Below are 18,764 nucleotides of genomic sequence, written 5' to 3'. Positions count from 1 at the left end.
ATAAAAGACATACCGAGTAACTTAGAATTCAGTTAGAAAACTCGGAAATGATCAGGAAATCGACCTGCAAACAGTTCATATGTAGCTGATACAGAAAATAAATAATTTTGCTTTTTATTAAACATGACTTATTTCACAGGATCATCCAAGAGCAGAATATGAAGCTAAAGTTTTAGAAAAATCACTGAGAAAAGAACACAAACATAAAGAGGTATGGTAAAAATACTCATTTGTTTCACTTATAAAAGACTTTGAAAAAGAAGGTCGTTATAGCAGGCGCTGACCCAAGACTGAGAAATAGGTAAAAAATAGAGTCAGTGCACATTGTGTTTAAATTCCAGATGTCTTCGGTCCTAGCATACATGGGGTACTTGGTGTATGGCAGTGCACAAGACCTGATTAAATCTAGAAATGTCTTCAATAATCAGATACAGGAGTGTGGTTAGGGAAGCTAATTGAGCCCCATTGAAGGGGCACTCCTGTTAGGCTCACGAATCAAGTTTGAGAAAACTGTAACAAAACCTCTTATTCGGTGCAAGTATAAGTACCTAAAGCCTCTCAGGAGAGATTTTGCTAGACATGTCTTGGAAAGACTAGGTCTCTGTCTTGCTAGACTTTTTTCGTAAATAAAAATATTACTTGAGCATTTATGAAGGGTACTAACACCAATTTCCTTGCCAAACTCCACCTTTGATAATAACTTTCTGCCTTTTAAAAGCACAACTCCATTTTATTTCACTGAATAAGGTAGTGCTCATTTCTGCTTTTAACTTGCTTTTTACATCGCCGTGAAAAAGGTGCTGCCAGTCATCCCAGGGATGCGTGCATCTCGCCGACGGACGGTGCAGTCCCTATCAGCAGCTTCCCTGCCCTTTTGCTGTAATTCCTTCCCTATTACTGTCTGTCAGCAGCAGACCAATTTGAAAAAGCTCCTTTTCTCCCCCACATACTGGTTTCCACCCTTCCAGAGGTTATTGCCCCTTAACTGCAAGAATTCAGCCGTTTGTATGACCGCGTTTTCAAGCAGAGAAGTAAATGCTCCGGCATAAACAAAATCTGTCAGCAGAAATTCCCCTTTTGTATCTGCTGCCAGTGGCACAGTAGCGTGGAACCATGCCCTAAATTGGAGTTTTATGAAAACCCGATGAAAATACAACTGCAATAACCACATTAACATTAAATACGCTTGAAGAGGCAGCACACATAGATCGGACTGGCATTAAACTGAATGTGTCCGATTTTGTCATGTGCTTATACTCGATTTCTGTTGGGCTCCTCTTCCAAGATGCTACAAAGCTGACAGTGGTATGTTCCCATTAATCTATAGGATGCAGTGTGTAAGCGGTTCAGCGTCCCGTGCGATGCCTTACTCGCAGCACTGCTTTCAAATCCCTTGCAGAAGAAAAAGAATTTGGGTTGCTGCCCTCTTGTCGGCTGGATAAACAATGTTGGAATACGGACTTCGTTGTATTCTGCTCAAAACCTGCGACTCGCTGTACTTTTGGGTATATTAGGAATTCAGATCTTAAATGTGGAAGACTGTAGGGTAATCGGACAATTAATGAATGGTGGCCTCCAAATATCGGAGTATGAAAGCTGAGCAATTAAGAGAGGTTTGGGTTTTTTTTAACCAGACTATTTATAACTTTTTGGGCTGTGTTCAATTTGGATGTTACTAATTTGGGAAACGTGAGAAAAGGAGTTTTTTCTGAAAGACTCAGTAATTATCTTTCGTTGGGATCTAGAGTGTTAAAGTTCAAATTCAACAGTTGTAAGACAACTTTGAAATCTTCTTAAAGAAAAAATATCTAAAGCTAAACCAGAAATCGCTCATATTTTTTCAAGAGAAGTCCAGTTAAAAAACAAAGATCTTTTTAAAGGAAAAACTTTTTGGACATTCTTTATACACCATAAAGGAAAAAGAAGGGCACAATCCTCAATTAAAAAGGGAATATCCTTTGCAGGATTGCTTGACCTACCCCAGGATTTGGGGCAAGAGTTTGTCTTTTGTTGTTATGTTTTATTAACCTAAAGCTGAAACACAAAGCCGTAAGCAAACTAACAGAGCATTCGCTTGTGGCTAAACGGCAATGTACACTGAGTCAGTAGAGAGTATATAGATTAATTTAGCAGTGCTTTGTAATGCTATATTGCCCGATCCTTTTTTTGTTTCCTTTGACCGCCATCAGAAGCATCGGTATTTTCCAGAAGAGACAGCAAACAAATGGAGACAAAGAGTTAAGACAGTCATGGCTGGGGTGAAATTGGTTCTTTTTATTCAAACTTATGAAGAAACTCAAATTATGAGTAATTATGGAAGACACAAATCAATTTGTTTTTGGCTGTTGAACCTTTGTTTAATATTCACGTTCAGTTCTGGGTTTCTTCCCCCTGCTCCCCTTGTTTCTTCAGCACTCTTTGGGACACTGTTTCTGTGCATTGGGAATGGCACTGCATGGCTAATCTTAGATTTACCGTCCTGGACTGACGTTCCGTTTTGCAGTGGAGCATGGGCCGTGTGTTGAAAGAGTTGCTTGCACTTCCCTGAGACAACGTGCATGTAATAAAAATAGAATTTGAGTAAAATTTTTATGTTCATTATAACGTGTGTGTCATCATCTGTAATGTTCCTTTTGTTGTTTATTTTCTGGTGTTTAGAAACAATTCCCGGCATCAACGTTTACTAAAGACTCTAGATGAGCAATACTGTGCTAAATGGAATTTTCATAGCTAAATTCAGGCAGTGGCTGGTTGACTGGATTTAGGATATCCTATGAAGAGTTATTATACATGCGCATTTAACTCCTATTGGCGTGGTCCATTGAATACCACGTGGGTAGCCAGGTAGTTAAAAATCACTCCTATTGAAGGAATTTCAAGTCTTGTCACACACCAAAACAAGATCTTCCCTGTCAACTGTGCGTTCATCTTGGAGTTACTCAGTAGCATACTTAATCTGTATTTCAGTGGAACCAGTTGTGCAACTGCAAAGCTGCAAATATTAACTGGGGAGGGAGAGGGGAAGAAGGAGAGTTTTTCTAGGGAAAGCAAAATATTTAACAGTAAGAGAGGTCTTACTTCATGGTTTATGACAGCCTATTTGCATGTTTTCTTCAAAAAGTATACAGAAAAATCTGGTTTATTTATACTTGCAGTGCAGGCGCTTGACCAATTTGAACCTAGATACGGAGTAAAAAATTTGCCTGTGTGGAATTGTAACTGTAAACACTGTGTCTGCATCTTCTAACTGGTTGTGTATTTGCTGGCCTTTTCTTCCCCCTCTCTGTTTTTGTCATGTGTGCAAAATCACATGCTCCGTCTGTGCTAAATGTACCCTTTTTTCTCCCCAAATTTTAGACAGATAAAGAAAAGCTGACATGGAAGGATCGCTTTCCAGCCTATTTAACCAATTTTGTTGGCATTATCTTCATGGTAAGTATCACCCAGCAAAACCTGACATTTTTGTTACCGAGTCATTGTATAGAACGGAAGTGATGGAAATGTTAGTGAAACCGTCAGACTTTATCGGATTGATGTGGTTTGCAATGGCTTTTCCCCAGTGAAAAAATGCAAACATTTTATTGTTTTATAATCTAAAATCTTGTCAAGAGCTTGAATTTCTATTTTGCCATCTCTTTCCAGTAAAGAAATAAGAATACCTAAATAGGATAGGGGAAAAATGGGGGTGTGGAAATGGAAATTACCACCACCATTGATGGGATGAAACTTAAAAGTAGAGAGAGACCTCTCAGAAAGTAGTCAGGAAGCAGAGAACAGCTCATTTTTATACCAAACTTTTTTGAAAGAAAGGATGTGGCCAATTGCAGTCCTGATAGCAAGGCCTTTTAATAAATCAGTTGAATTTGGGGTTATACCATGTAACAGGAGAATTGCAGAGTAGTTTTCAGGAAATTCAGGAAAAAGGTAAAATAACGATGAGAACAGCCTTTTTCCATTTGCTGATAAAGCATCAGCATTTAAAAAATTTCGAAGGAACTCATAATAATTCAAGACATGGAACAGATTGGCAGATGGATAAAAAAGCTTAAGCCCTTTCCAAAGGTGGAATACACCAGACTAACTCAGTGCATTTGTTTTTATGGGATAGGGATTCTGGTTTGGGTTTGTTTGTTTGGGGTTTTTTAATATTTGTGTTTTCAGAGAATGGAAATGCAGTAAATCTAATATTCTCAGCTGAAGAATCGGTACCTTATAAGAATCACGTTTTAAAATTATTCCTCTATTTAAGCAATGAAAAATTGAGTACGATTTTGTGCACCTTTACGTTGCCATTGATTTAATCAGACGAATTGATTTAATCAGATTTAATTTCAGTTTGAGATTATGACAGGATAGCGAGCCTGAGTAGGGTATTTGAAGGCTTATGTGTAGTCTTAAGCTGAAATACTCTCTGCTTCAACCCTGGCTTTCTTTTATATAAGGCAAATACCATGTATATATGCTGTTGCTGTTAGGGCTGAAAGGAAGCCCACTAATACTTTTAATATAAGCAAGTAGTTTACATTTAGGTGTATTTAAAAAAAAGCCTTTTGCATGTGATTGTGGCATCATTGTATCAATTTTTTGATGTGATGATCAAATGACTAGCAAAAGAGGATCTTTTCCTACAGTTCATCAAAGTGCTTGGGAGCCTTAATGCAGAATTGGGTGGACTTGGGATGTGTCCCAGAGGTCATTGCTAAGGTCATTGCTAAGTCCCAAGCAAAGTATTTATAGTTAAATCTTTCATAGGAGGCTGTGCTATTCTTACTTGCAGGTTGGGCTGACGTTCGCTATAGTGTTTGGAGTCATCATATACAGGATCTCGACTGCAGCGGCGCTGGCGATCAGTTCAACTCCCTCGGGCCGGTCAAGCGTTAGGGTCACCGTCACTGCCACCGCAGTCATTATCAATTTGGTCGTCATCATCATCCTGGATGAAGTATACGGCTGCATCGCAAGGTGGCTAACTCAGATCGGTAGGTTTAAATCCTCAACTGATATTTGCTAGAGCCATTTTAAATAAGAGGACCCAAATGACTGGCTTTCATGATTAACTTCAAAGTGGTCAGCAAACCCAGGCAATTCAAACGTGTGGCTAAAATTCTAACCAGCTACTTACAAATATCAAAGCGCACATGGATTTGGCTTTATTTTTAAAGTTCTTCTTACAGCAGTGGTAGTGTTAATCACTAATCCAGTTATGGGTGATGGGGATACAGCAGAAATTCCTATACCTAATCTTGAGCTTCATTCTTCTATATCACGCAATTACTGTTTTCATTTTCTGCCATTTTTTAATTGGCGTAAGACATGTCGAGAAATGCAAAAAATTGTTGAGTGCAAAAAAGCACTGTAGAAAAAACCATTTTGAATCATTTCCAAAAAGCATCAGTGACAAAAGGTCCAGAAATCTTTTCAGATAAGTTCTTGTCCATCTGCAAATGATTGTCATGGAGGTCAGCCAGATGTGGAATGAAATGGGAATTACTGTTGTAACACATCTGAACGGTGGGATCCTCAGCAGATTGACCACTGACCTCAGTGAGGCCATATTGCTTTAATATATAGATATATATTGCTATAAATAGATACCTCTTTGTTTAAAAGATGGCTGATGTTTTCCAAAGTCCACACTTATAAGACTTTGAAATGTTCCAGGTAGGATAATTCCTTAATGTTTCTTATCCATGTCACATTGGTTCCAGAGGTGCCAAAAACTGACAAGAATTTCGAAGAGCGGCTGATTTTTAAGGCTTTTCTGCTGAAATTTGTCAATGCCTACACACCCATTTTCTACGTCGCTTTCTTCAAAGGCCGGTGAGTAATGCAAAAGACTGTTCAGGGTTTCAGCTTGTTGCTTATGAGACAGCTGTAGCTGAGCTAAGACCATAGTTGGACAATAAAGTAAATCTAGTTTAAAAAATCCTCAGTATTGACCAAAAAAACTCTGCAGCCTCATGGGATAAAGCAGAGACCTGGTACTCTGCCATTTCAAATTTGTTAAAGCCATTTTGTTAAGGTAACTTTGTACGTTCAGATACAATCCCCCATCAGGCTATTTACCGTTGTCCATTTGCCACCCTTAACTTTGTATCATAGCAAGTATCATCTCTCTTCTTGCAACCAGCATGAAAGCACAAGGCTGAAATAAATACTCCGTGTGGCACGTTGCGGCTAATGCAACAGAAATGAGGATTACCTTAGAGGATTTCTGCCAAGATGTGCCTATAATATTGTAGGACACAAGACCTGCAGTTTTACCGAGTTGTTTACTCAGTAAACAGGACTTACTCTTTAAAACAAAACCAAAGATAATTATTCTCATTCACTTTTTTGGACTAAACATTAGGTGGTCCCACTCAAAAGCATAGAGTTCATCATAAATGACTTTAGGAATCAAATATTAAAAGTGTAAAATACATATGAAGTTTATAATTCTAACCATTGTGCCCTAGATTTGTTGGACGTCCGGGAGACTACGTCTACATTTTCCATTCTTTCCGAATGGAAGAGGTAATTGCTTTTTACCCTGTCTGTGGTCACGTTGGGTGGGAGCAGCATCTTCCCCTCCACAGGGATGCAGCAAATGTTCTGACTGACGTTTCCTCTGTCCACCCCAGTGTGCTCCAGGCGGTTGCCTAATGGAGTTGTGTATCCAGCTCAGTATTATCATGTTGGGCAAGCAGCTGATTCAGAACAATTTATTTGAGATTGGCATCCCGTAAGTAGCGACTTTTGTCTGGTTGGCTTTTTTAAACACGTGTTTTTCCGATGCGTGCAATACACCGTGTATCCACTGCCCCTTGACGTGAACGTGGTTCGTAGGCTACCGGCAAGATTTTTGCAGTAAGCCTGTGTCTGCCGTATTGCAAATACCTGCATCCTCGCTGCAACTGCATCCAGCAATGCAGACGTCTTTGAAAAGTGTTAGGCAATCTATTTCTTTCCTACTGGTTAGCAGGAGGTGTAATACTGAACGTGTGATTCAATTATAACCGTGTTTCAGTACCTGTGTATGCTGATCCCTGATACTTTTAGCCTGTTGTGGCTCTTGCACAGTTTTTATGAAAATAGGTATGGAGCTTATTGCGTCTGTTAATGTAAAATAATTGAAAAATGGGCACCGTGACCGGAAGGGCACGCTAACGGAATCATTTTCATTTCCCCCAGAAAAATGAAGAAATTTATACGATACATGAAATTAAAGCGTCGGCGTTCTTTAGACCATGAAGAGCACATGAAAAAAAAGCAGCGTTATGAAGTGGACTACAACCTGGAGCCTTTCGCTGGACTTACCCCTGAATATATGGAAATGAGTGAGTGAGGTGGAAAGAAGGCATTTTAAACCATAATTATTCTGACTAATTGGGACGGAGAGCTGAGGTTTTTGAACTGTAGATTAAGTGGACAGTGGATACGAGGCATAACTTCATTATTAAAGTGTATAGTCTTGGACTGTAGCATGTTTCAGCCAACCACTGGCTGCTTCGGAGATGAATTGTGCTCTCTGCTCTTCATGAGCCCTTACTTTAGCACTATATTTTAGATGCTGTCTTTCAAGCCATGTGACACGTCACTGCCAAGTTTCAAATGGAAATGGTTAAATGGCATAAACTTGAGATTGTGAGGCATATTTTAGCATCAGTTGCACCCTACATTGGAAATAAGTTACTTAATTTGGATTTGACAATTTCCACTGTGTATTCTCACACCAGATTGTTTCTGTTTCCTGAAATCTCGACTAAATCTTCTGAGAGACATATGTGCCTGTAGATCAGGTTGTACTTGACAGATCACGTGTCTTTTTTTTTTTCAAGTAATGTATTATGTTGAGTGAGTGATACGGAAGTTAAGCACTGGATATCAGCTCTGTATTGCTGTGGCTGTACCACTACATTTCTTTTCCTTCTTTCAGTCTTGGAAAGGCTGAGAACTGCTCAACGTAATGCTGTTTGCTACAGTATCAGACATTCCTGAAGGATCTGTCTTAAAAGAGCAACTTTATTTAGTATTTTAAGGAATGATTAGGCGAAAATCGTGGTAAAGGATAATGAAGTATACTAATACCCAAAATTGGCATGCCCAGTAAATGCAAAGGCAAATTAGAATATCTTGATGTTCAGAGTAATTGAAACAGATTGAGATTTAATGGTGCAAACTACGAGGTCATGCTGTCAGGTCCTAGAAATAAGAAAAGATGCAGTGAGTGAGATCAGCATTTGGATGTAACAGAGGAAGAGAAAGATGGGGCTCTAACAGTACCAGGATGGGTATGACATCGATGTGATGTCCTCATCAAACAAAAGCAAATATGATCCCAGGCTGTAGGAAGCAAGTTATTCCCAGTAAATGCGGAGAATCAGTTGTGTCCTTTTCGAAGCCCATAAGTTTCTATTCTTCAGAAGAGAAAGCTTCTAGTGGGATTAGTGAGGGCTAAAAACCTGCCAGGTGGAGCATGGCAAGTGTATGTAGAGCTAACACGGTCGCTGCTGTAATCCCACTCCTTCAGGTCACTCCTGTGCCAGCCTCGCCCACGGCAAAATTGTTCTAGGAGCTTCCCCATCCTTCTGGTTACTTTGCCTTGCCTCAGCAGCCCCGGCTTTTGCCAGAGGGGCAACTGGCCCTCCAATGCCCGAATGGAGCAGCAGTCAGGCAAACCATGCCCGATGCAGAAAATGTGGTTTAGTCTCCCAGCAAGTGTCAACTTGTTAGAATTTGGGGGGATGGCACTGACAAGATGATGCGTGCATTCGATAAATACTGACCACAGCCATTGAAATGGTTGCTTTTTCTTTTCAGTTATTCAGTTTGGATTTGTAACTTTGTTTGTTGCATCCTTCCCGCTGGCGCCTTTGTTTGCTTTGTTGAACAACATCATTGAAATCCGTCTAGATGCAAAAAAATTTGTTACTGAGCTGAGGAGACCTGTAGCAGTCAGAGCAAAGGATATAGGTAAGTGCACATTGCTGTTGTTATCCCTGTTTGTTTATTCCTGGATTGATGGCAGGATATTATTATGCTGAGTTAGTTTCATTAAAAGAAAGATATTTATAGGAAAATTCAGAACATTAGACTGTGGCTTAACTGTGAACTGTCATAACTTATCGAGGTTTTACTTTTAACATAGGAAGACCACAGCTTTAAATTCAGATTAATATTTTATTAAGTAGACAATATCACTTTTCAAATCAAAATGATCAATACAATAGCGAAATATCTTGCATGGTTCTGCACATCAACAGTCCTTCCTGGCAGCGCAGTTTTCTTGCAGAAGCAAAAATTTCTGCATTTAATAACTGTGGACTGGGCTGGAGAAATACACTTGGGAATGAGAGGAGACTCAAAAGTCTGTGGGTAAATGTATCCCTTCATCACTACATGAATGTAGATGGGTGAAGCTTGAAAGCTGCAGTGAATCTAGCTGGAACTGGGCTCTGTGGTTGTACGGTGACAACAGAGCAGTCCTCCGCTTACTGCGGGGGGCTAACAGCTATGGGTACATGTAATGAGAAAGCTATTTCTCCCAAATGTTGGTTACTTATCAGTAAAAAGGTCATGAAAATAATTCTTCATATTACAGAGCCAGTCAGCAAGAGCAGAGAAGTTTATGATCTGTTACCAAACTCAGTGTTCATTCTGGTATTGTGCAAGCAGAATTTTTCCTTGGGCTTATCCTTGTGCCCTAGGATCATCCTAGAGCTGAAGAACACATCTTGTTTTGTCACGCTATTGCCTTTACCACGACATTGCTTTTGGGGTGTTTTGTGGCTGGCTCATTTGATGCTGTGGGCTAAGGTTGCTGGTGGAGATGCTGGGGGGGTGTTGTTGGTTTTTTGGTTGGGAGGGGGGTTGAGGTTGGTTGGTTTGTTTTTGAGAGGGTGGTAATTGCACTTTATTGCAATTCAATCCCACTCTTGTGGGTGAAAGAACCCCACTTCTTTCAGAGACTTCCCAAAGTCAGAGACTGTGAGATGGCCACAGACAAACCAGACAAGTTTTTAGGGCAGGTGTCAGCAGAATCAGGAAAGGGAGAAGGTCTCACCTTCTCACCCTTCTTCCCACCCAAAGGCAGTGGGTAACCACTGGCAGCAAACAGAGGTCTATCTCTGCTTCCACTGATACTGCAATATCTTTTCCTGAAGTTAAATTCTGTAGTCTCTCCAGGCTGGCTTGTGTATGCTGTGCCAGAAGACCAAAGCTATATGAGGTATCAGTTAGTTATCAAGCAAAGGATTCAGCTAGGCTGGAGGAGTCTTCCAGGGATGTCACCCAGTGTAAAGCCTCCTACATCTTCCTTCCTCTTCAGACCCAGAATAGGAGAGCGGCTCGTCAGGGCTGTAACCACGCCGATCTGGCAGCAGCCCTGGGTTTTTCCATCAAGACTGAATCTTGCAGTTTGAGGACTTCAACTAAGGAGAAATTTTCAAGCTGTCAGTAATGACCAGGAGACTGTTAGAGAGGCCAGGCACAAGGGTGTGCAACCATGTATGCTAAACCAGAACTTTAGGTAGACTTCAGAGAAGCCCTTCCATGAGGAATGGGATCTGGAGATGGGGAAGGGGCAGAGCTGTGGGACTTCATGCATTATCTTCAGACTAAATCCAGAAGGGTTGAACCTGAGTCAATACGGTGTTGGTTGGTATTACGTTTTGTATGCACAGAGCCCATGCTGAGGAAACCCATATCTATATGGTTTCCAGATGCAAATTGAAAAAATCCCATCGAGTGGCTCCTCTGGAGCTTTGCTTTCTTGAAACTGAGGTAGGATCAATAGTGATGAGAAGGTGTAGAAACAGATTCAGATCCTTAAAGCTGGTAGACCAGTATGTTCTGCACCACGTGTGGAGGTTCCAGCTCCCTATCTGTAGCTTTCTTCTTCTCATCAAGCATTTGAGAAGTTTGAATGAAATTTCATGATGTTTTTCTTTTCTACCTATGCCGGCATTCCTCTGTCTCATGCTTGCCTTCCTCTTCCTCAAAGAAGCTTTTAGCTTAAGGCCTTAAAGAAATAGGTCCCTAAACATAGCTTTGGAAGACAGAGTTGGGCTCCCTTTGCTTACGGGTCATTAAATTAATATCTTATAATTTGTTCTTTTTTTATTTAAAATATAACTGTAGTTCGGCACAGTCGTAAGTGCTCCAAACACTGTTAAATAAAAATGTAATTTATCTAATTTTAATGACTGGAACACATTTACATGTTTGTCTCCTTCCTTAGGAATCTGGTATAATATCCTCAGAGGTATTGGAAAGCTTGCTGTCATCATAAATGTAAGTAATTTGGCATGAATAAAATTTTAATTCAATAGGCTGGCTTTTCCATTCTGCTCCATTAGTTTTATTTCAGCACAAATCCCTTAAAATCAAGTGAAAGTACATGATTTAGAAATTTTCTGAAATATTACAGAATCGGATGCAGTGTTTATTTCAAAGTTGTGACAGTAGTAGCAATAATATAAAACAGTAAGTAGTTGTTGCAGCTTTTTTCCAGAATGTTTTCATAAAACAGTTTTGCCTTTCAAACAAGTAAGACCACAGCTGCTTACTTTTGCTCTTTTGAAATACTATCACTAAGGTGATGTATTTTTTAATTTCAATGCTAAAACCTATTTAGGGTCCGGTAGTCAACTGGGTGTGAATTAGTTCAGCTCATCAGAGTGCAGTGTTCCTCCACTGAAAATCTGGCCTCGAACTGCATTGCCCTCAGTCAGATAGCTCTGAAAATCCATGAAAAGAGTTCTGTCTACTTCAATGGTGAACATCCCAGCCCTTAGAAAATTTTAGCACGCCTTAACATATTCATTTGTGTACTTATCTAATATTCTATGTGACTAGACATCCACAACGATCATCTTCATTGCACCCTACCTAGAGAAAGATGAAAATAGAAGCTGAGTGACAAGCTGAAAACATGTTTGCAATGCAGCAAAACAGGGGCCATGTAGGGCCTACGGCCACATGTCCATGGGCCCTCTCGGGTTTTTTGCCATTATCCAGACTGGAAATCCCTTCGTTTTGCCCACAAGTGTCTGTTGTGCTATGGCCAAACCAGTTTTTTGGTTATTTGGTATGCTGCCTTAATTTGTCTTTGCTCTTTCTCCTCTTTTCCTTTGGAAATAATGTCTCTATTTTTTTCTCTTTTCTTCCGTGTAGTCTCTCTTCGTCATTATCCAGTGTTATTTTTCCCTCTTTGATCTATGTACTACCCCTCTTTATCATAAAATAAGTAAAACATTTTGTACTGTGTTTGTTCCACATGTACATGAGATTTATGCCAGTGGGAATGTTTCATAATAGTGATAAATGGGAAAGGCTAAAGTTATGAAGAACTCAGCCAAACTGGCTGTCTTGCATTTTCTGTATGGTGCTTTTAGAAAACCTTTTTAAATAACCAAATAAAACACAATTTTTGTGACCATAAAAATAAAACTGGGCTCAGTCTGCTCATCCTTTTATCTTGATGGAGTTAAAAAACATATACTATTAATGGCCTTTTGCAATGCAATGAATTTAAAGAGTCAATTCACTGTCAGTTGTTCGCAGAACAGAAAAGTACTTGGAAATCCATCAATTGGACTTTATACAATGCATCAGGGACAAGGTGTGACTGGGGGACGGGGAAACAGCACCGTGTTTTGCTTTCCTCTGGTGCCGGGGGGTACGGCCGCTTCGTTGTCTGGGGAGTTCAACTTGTTATCCACGTGGAAATCTCAGTCGGCGTGGAACTACTCCATCTAATATTCTGCAACTCGGAAGAGTAAGCAGTAAATGCTACCTTGTTGCAGCAGTGAATACTCCATTTTTAGGGCCCTGTGGGCTGCAGTCTCCCCCCTTGTTTTCTGAAGCCGTCCCTGAGTTGCATGAGTTGTTTGGGCAAGACAGACTTGAGTATATTATTAACTTAACCACTGCCTGAATATTGCGCTCACTCTTTACTCTTGTGGCTTAGGCATTTGTGATCTCATTCACATCCGACTTCATTCCACGCCTCGTGTACCTGTATATGTACAGTGAGAATGGCACCATGCATGGCTTCGTGAACCATACACTATCCTCTTTTAATGTCAGCGATTTTCAAGCAGGAACAGCTCCAAACGACCCCATGGATCTTGGCTACGAGGTTCAGATATGCAGGTACTCTCTTGAATGATAACTCATTTTAAGTATTTTCACAGCTGACTAAGAATGGGACAAATTTTTACATTCCTGGGGCAGGTCCCTTGTATTTTCAATACCTTTTTAGTACCTTGGTAGCTTTTTATATCAGATGGATCCATTGCCTTGAACGTCTTGGCTTACATATTAAGCAACCACAAAAGCTGAATATGAAGTACTGCTTATTTTGGGAAACAGAGATTAGCGTTGTTAAATTCAGCGTTTGTCCGTGCAAAGATTTTCGCTATTATGCACTCCCTTTTTCAGGAAAGGAGATAAATAATGATAAACAGCACAACGATGCTTTAAGGGAACAAAATCATGTTACTCTGATGTCATATTGCTGAATCACATGCTATTGATATAATGACCACGACTTCACAGTACACCTCTCTCTTTTGTCCAGTTTCTATAGCAATTCCTGATAAGAGTAATAGCATCCTTATCTGCACTGGAACTTAAGACCTACTTAAAGTGCCATCATACAGGAAATCTGCATGCCTGTAACAATTTCTACATATTCTTTTCATTTTTAAAGGAAAATTATTGTTGCATATTTCAGCTTATGAAGCAATCTAGGTCAATGCTGAAATGCATGCTTTGCCTAGGCTTCCTTAGATATGCATCATCTTCTAAACAAATGTTTTAACGTTTGTTTAGAATTGGGAACCAAAGCCAAATATAATGGTGAAAGCACTTAGACCAGCCAAACTGAAAGGGGGACAATGGAGGACAGAAGCAGAAGAGGAGAACAAGGAGGGAAGAGACATTCCAGGGGAGAAAAAAAAGATGACTTTGATATACGTATACTAAAAAAATACACAAACTGAACAGGAAAAACCCCACCTTTATAATTGTATTATTTTTAAACTTATGTTCTTTATAAATTTGAATAGTGCAAGTTAATCTTGCTGAAATAACCGCTAAACAGAAAAATCACTCTGAGATGAAAGAAAAAAACCAACCAAAACTGCATATGTATTAGCTTTGCTTGCTTTTACTTTCTCCTGGTTTCCTTCTGGTGATCTCTGGGCACAGGATAAATGAGGTTGGCAAACATGTTTTTAGCACAGAACTTACAGAACAGAAGTGGTAGGTGTCATGGTCCAATACAAAAAAGCCAGGTTTATTTGCTTTCGAGTCACAGCCTCTTTCTTCTTCCCATCCCATCATTTCTTCCATATTCTAAGGATTTTTAAATCTTTTGAAAATACGGAACCCTAATTCTTTCAAAATATTGACAGGATGCTGTGGTTTTTAATTAAATGTATTTTTCTTGGTCCCATTTCTAACAAGTTATTGTTGATTAGCTCATAGATTTTCTGTAAGCTATAGCTAAGGCAAAATTCTTACCTTTTCTCTATACGGCAAAATTTAGCTGCGACCTTTTGCTTATCATGAACAAGGAGAACACCACGTAGCATAACACACTCTATGGATCCGAGATCAGTATTTTTGTCTTTAAAATTAGTCTGAAAAATATATGTCATTCTTTTTTACCAATCTTAAAAGAAAATAAATTATCTGAGCTGTGTAGTTTACTCCATCTTTATGCAGAATTGATATTATTTGTACTAATCAGAGGGTATTAAGATTGAAACCCTTTAATTTTGGGTAAAACTTGAAGGCTGTGGGAGGCTTTCAGCTGTGTCTTGTTTCTGAGGTTCGTAGAATGTCATGCTGTAATAGTGAACTTGCTTTTAGATGGTTCCATTTACTGTTCAACTCTTGGGTATTAATTCCTCATGGTGCCAAAATTTCTGAATAACATCACTGATTTACTGAGTCTTGTTTTGCAGATACAAAGATTATCGAGAACCCCCCTGGTCTGAAAACAAGTATGACATTTCAAAGGATTTCTGGGCTGTCCTAGCAGCAAGATTAGCATTTGTGATAGTTTTCCAGGTAGGTTATACTGCAGGCACTTCTTATGTAAGAAAGAAAAAGAGTTACCGTATTTCTTCAGCTACATAAGGCAACCCACCTTTGGAAATAAGTTATTAGGCCAAAGAAAATACCTTCTTTCTCAGCTGTTTCATGGAAAAGCAAAGAAATTTGCCCATCCCCATTCATCCTCTTCCTCCCACCCACCCCGGCCCAGGTATATCCCCAGTGGAAAAATTCATCCCCAGGGATTCCCTGAATTGGTTTGATGCAGAAGCAACTTAATGACCTTAGTGAGCAGCAAAGCACAAGGCTGATACTAATTAAGTCCCACCAATTTCTCCAGTAGGACATCAACAAATTCACTGAAGCAGCATAAATTTCATCCAAACTCATATCTAGACCTAGCCAAGAAATGAGATTTCCAAAATCTCCCAGTTAGAGTTTATCTCGCATCTGAACAAGAAGGCAAAATCTTGGAATTTTTCACTAAGTGACATTATTCGATCGCAACAGTGATGCTGGTTATTATGACACAAGTATTTTAAGTCTGCCTTATCTAAACAACTTGTTTCAAAACTTTTATTCCTTCGTTTGGGGGGTTTTTTTGGACAAAATATACGTCTTTTTGTGAAAGACCTCCCTTTCATTGAATCAAGGTTTTTAAATCAGAAACGTTCCATTGGAATGTGTTTTACCAGCTTTCATCATTTTACCTCTTGCTATTTGCTTCTGCCTTCCTGATGTAAAACTCGTAAGCCGTTTATCAATGACAGTATTTCCTTTGGATTTCTAAGTGGCTGTGACATACATGTGTTTGTACATAAACCATAGAGATCTGTGCCTGCCATTTTTCTCTACTTCTAGCATGAACAAGAAGTTGAGGTGAATTTGGCTCAGTATCAGGCTTGCAACATGCCGTTGAGCCCAACTCAAATATTGTCCTTTCTTCATTCTTCCTTCCTAAGTACACCAAAAGTGGCCCCTTCCCCTACAGTCATCCTTCCATTTGACCTTGCTGACATTTTCTCGCAATTTCATTTTCAGAACTTGGTCATGTTTATGAGTGACTTTGTTGACTGGATTATCCCAGACATTCCCAAGGACATTAGTCAGCAGATTCATAAAGAGAAAGTTCTCATGGTGGAGGTCTTCATGAGAGAAGAGCAAGGGAAGCTGCAAATGCTAGAAACCTGGAAAGACAAGGACAAGAAAAAAGGTGAAAACTGTAACAATCACAGCCCCAGACTCTCCAGGAGCCACAGTGGGAGCTTGTCCTCCTGCCATTCGTATCCTCTTGACGTATAGAAGAGGAGGGAGTTGAGTATGTCGGGGCATTCCACTGATACACAAGCCATCGCGTAAAGGGCAGGACTCGATTAATGGACAACCTGGTGCATGTTGAAGGATGTGCTGCCATTTTGCTCCCATCTTTGTGAGAAATGCTCTTCTTACAAATATGGAGGACCACATTCTCTTTCTGATAATGTTGTTTTTTCTTTTGCACAAGCAGTAATGCAGGGAATTTTTATATTTCATCGATAGATAACACTATTGACGGTGTGCATTAATAAATGCAGGTACTTAGTATGTCTTGATAGAGATATTCTCTGAGAATTTGACCTTAGCCTATTAATTAACTAACTAACTAAAGGTAAATTTTAAGTAATAATAATACTACTAATTTAAAATATTTTTGGAACCCCAGGCTTGAAGGTCTGTGGGGTAACTAGAAAACGTATATGCAAAATCAGCTTTAGAGTGTGCCCTGGTATTCCTTTTGGCAGGAGAGAAACCACATAAAGCCTACCAGACTGACTTGCTTTCCAAGATAGGGTTTAGCTCTGCTGGCAGACATCTGTGTTTGAACCTGCGGGTCTGAAACAAGCAGACTCCTGCTGAGCTTGAGAGTCAAGCAGGTGCGTGGGGCACTTGTGGCAATCTGCTGTGTGCCCGCGACCTTCACCGGGGCACTGCTCTCTTCAGAAACATCAGAAAAGGGAATCTGGGAAAGTTCTTTTTTACCGATGAATGACTGATGTGGATGAAGCTACCTCAGTGCCCCAGGCTGCGTCAGCTGTGTTTGAGCAGTCCCCCAGCGGCTCCTCGCTCGTGGCCAGGCAGCAGCAGCACAATTTCGGAGATCCTCCCAGCAGGTAGATGATCACAGAGCATTTTGTTAAATGCCCTGAATTAACGAGCACACGTAGAGCTACAGTGACTCACACTGCCCTGCCTAGTACTCGGACACTGTGGTTGCTGAGGAAATTCCCTTTTTCCCCTTGTTTTAGCACATCCCGTTCTTAGCCAGGTTTTTCTCTGTAGCCCTCTATCCTCTGCAGGAGAAAGGAGTCTGCACCCGTTTTTCACAGCCAGTTGCTCCCGCAGACTTTCTGCTGTCGAATGGCATTTCCCAGAGGCTGTGCCGGAGGAGTAAATCCAAAACATGTCCCACTTACTGTCTTCAGTGGAAGTCTTGCCTGCACTGGGGCTACAGGACCAGACCTTCAGTTAGTTACAGGAGTTTTCTTTTGTCTTAAAATACTCTATCTTTTGTACGAGGAGCTTCCTTAAAGTATAAGTCTAAAATCCTTACTTACAAAGCCTAGCTAAATCCCATCAGTACAACTCTTTTTAAGCATAGTACATTTTAGTTTTGCTTTGTCAAACGATAAACTGCACTTCCAAATAATATTGGTGCAATTAACCTCATTTCTTTTATTGCTTTGTCTTGTCTATGGCACTTGCATTACAAATATAAAACTGAAAAATAAAATAAAAACGAAAGATTTCTTTAAAGTCTAACTACTGTATGGTTTGTTACAAAACCAAACGTCAAAAGACTGTTTTCAAGAGAAGTTAGTTATTTCTTTTTTCCTTTTCTTTTTTCTTTGCCAAACTAATTTAAAGATTAATGCTAGAACTTAAAAAAATGCCATATTTAGCTTTTGATATATTTATTTGTTTTAAAGTATGTGATAAACTTGATATTTTTCTGTAGTCTGTCCAAAGAAGGCACCAGAAAAGAAATTATGTGGAAGAAAGAAAATGGTATTAACCAAATATTCTTGAAGCTTATTTAAAATATTGATCCAACCAAAGATTTTTATTAATAAAGGGCTTATATTTTGTTAACTCTTGTTTCTGTTGTATTTTGACTTGCAGGAATGTCACTATTTTTAAAATTTCTAACTCATGACAGCTTACTACTGTAGGGCCAAATCCTGCCTGATTTATGCACACAATAAGCATTATGCCTGGTAGTAAGTGCTTACCAGATCAGGCCCGCTGACTGCAATAGGACTGTGAGTGGGAATAAATCAAGCAGAATTCTGTCCGTACATCTTGTTGAAAAAGTGTTCTTCCTCTCATTCCTTGGTAGCCCAAAAGATCCAGAAGAAAGCCAAACATGAACTACCTATTCTGAAGAGAAATCTTAGGGGAACTTCCTCGAAGGGAATTTCATCTGTAAATACTTATCTGAAAGTATTCCCAACTTAATACTGACATTCCTGTAAACGGTAGAAGTATATCCTGAACACATACTTATAAGAATTTTTCATTATTTGCTGAAATCATGGAATAGTAACAGTTGCTTATACTTTCTTTTGTACAGTAAATTGTTTGAAATGGAATTTTGTATATAAAAAACTGTATTACTACTTAGATAACTATAAAACTCTTTCATGGAATCATTTTTTAAGAAAAGCAAATATATACTA

The 18,764-nt window shown here is 39.5% G+C and overlaps 1 protein-coding gene across 1 annotated transcript in view; it reads left to right on the top strand.

Moving 5' to 3' along the window:
- ANO1 (anoctamin 1) overlaps positions 1 to 18,764 on the top strand; it is an 83,858-nt gene extending 65,094 nt beyond the window's left edge. The window contains exons 16-27 of the mRNA XM_072864718.1: positions 140 to 211; positions 3,358 to 3,432; positions 4,778 to 4,979; positions 5,709 to 5,820; positions 6,459 to 6,516; positions 6,624 to 6,724; positions 7,174 to 7,319; positions 8,803 to 8,955; positions 11,222 to 11,274; positions 12,953 to 13,137; positions 14,958 to 15,063; positions 16,090 to 18,764. Of these exons, the coding sequence (XP_072720819.1) occupies positions 140 to 211; positions 3,358 to 3,432; positions 4,778 to 4,979; positions 5,709 to 5,820; positions 6,459 to 6,516; positions 6,624 to 6,724; positions 7,174 to 7,319; positions 8,803 to 8,955; positions 11,222 to 11,274; positions 12,953 to 13,137; positions 14,958 to 15,063; positions 16,090 to 16,350 (1,524 nt within the window). The 3' untranslated portion in view covers positions 16,351 to 18,764. The remainder of the gene's footprint in view (positions 1 to 139; positions 212 to 3,357; positions 3,433 to 4,777; positions 4,980 to 5,708; positions 5,821 to 6,458; positions 6,517 to 6,623; positions 6,725 to 7,173; positions 7,320 to 8,802; positions 8,956 to 11,221; positions 11,275 to 12,952; positions 13,138 to 14,957; positions 15,064 to 16,089) is intronic.

This window comes from Ciconia boyciana, chromosome 6, assembly GCF_034638445.1.
Source record: "Ciconia boyciana chromosome 6, ASM3463844v1, whole genome shotgun sequence".
Classification (NCBI taxonomy): Eukaryota; Metazoa; Chordata; class Aves; order Ciconiiformes; family Ciconiidae; genus Ciconia; species Ciconia boyciana.
Note: the sequence above shows the minus strand (reverse complement) of the source record. Positions and strands in the feature narration are given on the sequence as shown.